This window comes from Molothrus ater, chromosome 3 (genome assembly GCF_012460135.2).
Source record: "Molothrus ater isolate BHLD 08-10-18 breed brown headed cowbird chromosome 3, BPBGC_Mater_1.1, whole genome shotgun sequence".
In the NCBI taxonomy this organism is placed as follows: domain Eukaryota; kingdom Metazoa; phylum Chordata; class Aves; order Passeriformes; family Icteridae; genus Molothrus; species Molothrus ater.
The window spans coordinates 89,528,396-89,531,383 of NC_050480.2; the positions used below are offsets into that span (position 1 = coordinate 89,528,396).

Consider the following 2,988-nt stretch of genomic DNA (forward strand, 5'->3'; position numbering starts at 1 on the left):
CTGCTGCGTTTGTCAAGTGCCTTGCTCCTTCTCACCATTCTCCCATGTTTTCCCTTGCAGCCACCTGGCAGCCGTGGCACACAAAACCCTCCCCGTGAAAGGCAGCGCCCCCGGCCTTGGCACAGGTGCGGCACAGCGGGGTTGGGGGCTGGAGCCTGGGGGGCGGCCCCAGGCTGCTCCCCTTCCTGGAGGAAGGATGCATCAGGGCTTTGCCAGCCCAGCCGTGTCACCACTGGGGGGAATACGAGCCCGCAGGCGGAGGAGCCAACAGCCAGGCTCTCCCGTGGGCGGAACTGCTTAGGGAAGGCAGGGATTGCTGTTCACAGTTGTGCCTTCGGGAAAGGGCTGCTCTGCTTGATCCTCCAAAAACACAACACTCCCTAAGGACAACTGCTCTAGACCCAGGCAAACACCTTGTCATCACCTTTCCTTCTAAATGTTTTAAGAGTAAACATTTGAGCATTTAACTTGCTCGTTGACTTGTGATAGTTTCCTTTAGTGGTTATGTGGGAAGATAAAGAATTAGGAGAGAACTGAATCTGTCTCCTCCCTCTTGCCACCTACATAACCCAAGTTGTCGGTATTGCCTTTCTAGCTAAAGCACAGAGGCTGACAACTGTTAATGTGCTATTCCAAATAAATGCAAATTCTTTTTACTGATCTCCCAGGCAATGTTTGACCTCCTAACAACTCAGTAAATGATATATTAATTACACTGCCTCTCTTATTTTCTTTCATCTATTTCAAAAGAAATTACCTATTTGGTTTTCATAGATCACATTTAAGTGTTGAGTTGTGCTGTGGGGGAAAAACAGTCCATGGAATTGGTGAAGCTGCAGTCTGTATTTGAGCTTTGATACTGTAGGCATTCATTCCTTTGCATCAAACTTCAAGGAAAACCTCAGTTCCTTATCCTGTAAATAAAAATAAGCATCTTGCAATGTGACAGCTTTCAAGAGCTATGATTTTTGGAGCAAGCTTGATAGAGCCCTTCCCAAACAGCCAGCTGTGTAACAGCCAAGACATGGACGAGGGAGAGTGCAATTTCCAAAGCAGCCCATAGTTGCCTGACAGCCTGTCACTCAGGCACAGCGAGGGGAGGGATTCCAGCGGTATCCTCCGGCTATACTAGCCGCTGGTGCATGAAAGATGTTCAGCTTTTAGTCATTGCATTCTTGTTCATGCATCTCTGCTTGCTCTGCCTCCAGGGCTGGGCTGGGCATTCCTTTCCACCTTCCTTTGACAAAGTGTTCCTCTGTTGACAGTGCAATGGGCTGCCAACAGCTGGTGTGAATTTGGCAGCATTGGCATGTTCCTCAATACCCAGGTTTTGTGTAGATCCGAGTCCCACTGTGGGCTGAGACTGCACAGGAACAGGCTGCATACTGAGTTCTCACCTCGGCATCTAACTGCTGTCCCAAGAACCACATCCTATTCTCTAGCACTACCCTAAAAGGACTTTGTTTGTTTTCCAGGCACGGCTCTGTCTCTTCCACGCAGCACGCTCAGTTCTTGCCAATGGAATGAAACTTCTTGGCATTACACCCGTAACTCAAATGTAACGAAGCCATATCCCATGTCAAGTCATATCTCATAGTAAAATGATTTTTTCCACAATAATATGGATGGTCTCCTGTGTGTCACTGCTGCTGCAGGCTGGAAGCTCCATCTGTGCTGGCAGGTTTGTGTTCTCCATGCTACCAGCAGGTGTGGCACAGTCATTTGCAGGGGCAAGGCTATCGCACTCATTCTCTTCAGACCTTTGGTGGCAGCAGTGTATTTAAGACACTACTCTACCTGGAATTTCCCATGAAAGAGAACTGCTGTGTATTTGCCATGTAAATATCACATCCTTTTAGTAGAGGAAGTGGTATTAACTGTGCTGCCCTAAGCAGAGTTCTCCACTCCCTGTGTACCAAGGCCTAATGGCACAATGGCTTCAAGTTCTCTGTCTGTTGTAACAGAAGGAGTTACTCAGACCCTGCAGAGCCCTTTTCCTGGGTGTTGTGCTGCATTCCGCCTTCAGGAACATCAGCCAAGCCCAACTGCCAGCTGTCACACCCTGCTCCTCAGCCCTTCCTCAGACCCACTGATGTGATGGCTGGCACGAAGAGACTGCTGCCCAGCTGGTGGAACAGGAAGCACAGTGTTCCCTTCAGCACTGTGCACACAGGCAGACGTGGCAGGTGCTGCTTGGCACCCCTCAGCCTCACACTGCTGTAGAGAGGTGGAGCAGCACCTGTGAGGTCCTGCAGGTGCCTGGCAATACCTTCCACCATGGAAGCCTTGACTCCCAAGAGCAACACTGTAGTGGAACACTTGGCCAAAGGCAGAGGGGACCATCCTCTCCCACTGGAAGAGAATTTAGGCATGATTGTTACTGCTGTGTTTAACATGCCCCACTTTCGAGTAAAACAATTCCTGTTTGAAGAAATATAGCCAAGAGCATGAAATTGGTCGCATTTCAACTCCACTGTGAATGTCAAGTTGCCCAAATGTGCCAGGGTCTGTTCTCCCTCAACGTAGAGTTGAAATATCTGGAAGGCCTCAGAAGATGAGGAAGGAGGTTGAAGTTGCACAGTTGGCACTGATAAATTAAAAGTTAACATGCATTACAAGAGCCCTTTTTGAGCATCTGTATGCAGAGAGGTTGAGAGAGAAAAGATCTTCTAGACAGAAACTTTGTTTACACTTAAGCCAGAGGTACAGGAACAAGTAAAAACTTTCCCCTATGCTATGCATAGAGGATCCCTATAACACCTACAGCTGAATTTAAAAAACACTTAAAGAGTAAAAGGAAAGTCTCTAACAAACAGCTTCAGAGTCTTTCATCTGACTTTAAACCAAACAAGAAGGGCTACCTCTAGTCACTCTGAGGTAGGTAATGCTCAAAGCAGGGGTATTCCCTGTAGAGTTGCATCATCTTGTGCTTAGTGCCTAGAAGAAGAACTCTTCCTGTCATTAATCAAACTGCAATTGCCAAGTATC

General features: G+C 47.9%; 1 protein-coding gene across 3 annotated transcripts in view; it reads left to right on the forward strand.

Annotated features, from left to right (window-relative positions):
• The window catches only part of RARS2 (arginyl-tRNA synthetase 2, mitochondrial), a 30,470-nt gene extending 28,850 nt beyond the window's left edge, over positions 1-1,620 (forward strand). For 2 of the 3 annotated variants that reach the window (XM_036379675.2, XM_054514214.1), the window contains exon 19: positions 61-1,620. In XM_036379675.2, the coding sequence (XP_036235568.1) occupies positions 61-301 (241 nt within the window). In that variant the 3' untranslated portion in view covers positions 302-1,620. The remainder of the gene's footprint in view (positions 1-60) is intronic. The other variant, XM_036379676.2, reaches the window with a different exon arrangement.
• The last annotated feature ends 1,368 nt before the right edge of the window (positions 1,621-2,988 follow it).